This window comes from Nanorana parkeri, unplaced genomic scaffold, assembly GCF_000935625.1.
Source record: "Nanorana parkeri isolate BGI_ZX_2015 unplaced genomic scaffold, ASM93562v1 scaffold2802, whole genome shotgun sequence".
NCBI lineage: Eukaryota > Metazoa > Chordata > Amphibia > Anura > Dicroglossidae > Nanorana > Nanorana parkeri.
Window position 1 is genome coordinate 54,503 of NW_017309070.1, and position 529 is coordinate 55,031.

The 529-nt window shown below is 53.9% G+C and overlaps 1 protein-coding gene across 1 annotated transcript in view; it reads left to right on the forward strand.

Moving 5' to 3' along the window:
- Positions 1 to 529, forward strand: part of LOC108802334 (microtubule-associated serine/threonine-protein kinase 2-like) — an 83,331-nt gene that overhangs the window by 46,533 nt on the left and 36,269 nt on the right. The window contains 1 exon segment of the mRNA XM_018574197.1: positions 216 to 291. Coding sequence (XP_018429699.1) covers positions 216 to 291 — 76 coding nt within the window.

A 529-nucleotide genomic window follows, 5' to 3' on the forward strand; every position in this document is an offset into this window, starting at 1 on the left:
CAGGTGATATGGAGTGGCCTGACTTCCCGTTCCCTAAACCGCCACCAACCAGCCCCCCGTACACCCCTCTCATTGCCTTCTACACTGACCGTGATGAGCTGTTACCCGTAGCAACCAGTCACCGGGCCCCACACCTGTATCAGAGATGTGATAAACTCCGGCGTCCGCCGTCTTCTTCATTCACGTTTTATTTTTTGTCTCCCCCTTTCTGGCAGTCCGGGTCGCCCCCCCATCTTGTATGATGGAGAGATTGTGATGATGAACCATGTCTACAAGGAAAGGTTCCCCAAGGTGAGGCCGAGACTCCACAGTGCTGTAACCCGTAGCAACCAGGAAGGAATGTCTTCTGAAGATGTGACCACAAAATACCAATATCTGGTTTCTGTTGTTTGCTGGACTCCGAGTGTCGTTATTGTACTCAAATCGGAAACGTGGTGACGGGTGAAGCCGGAGATACTGGAGTGCCCGGGATAGGGGGGCGGTCGAGGGGTGCCAGAAGATGACTGGCATGGTGGGGTTACGGAGTCAG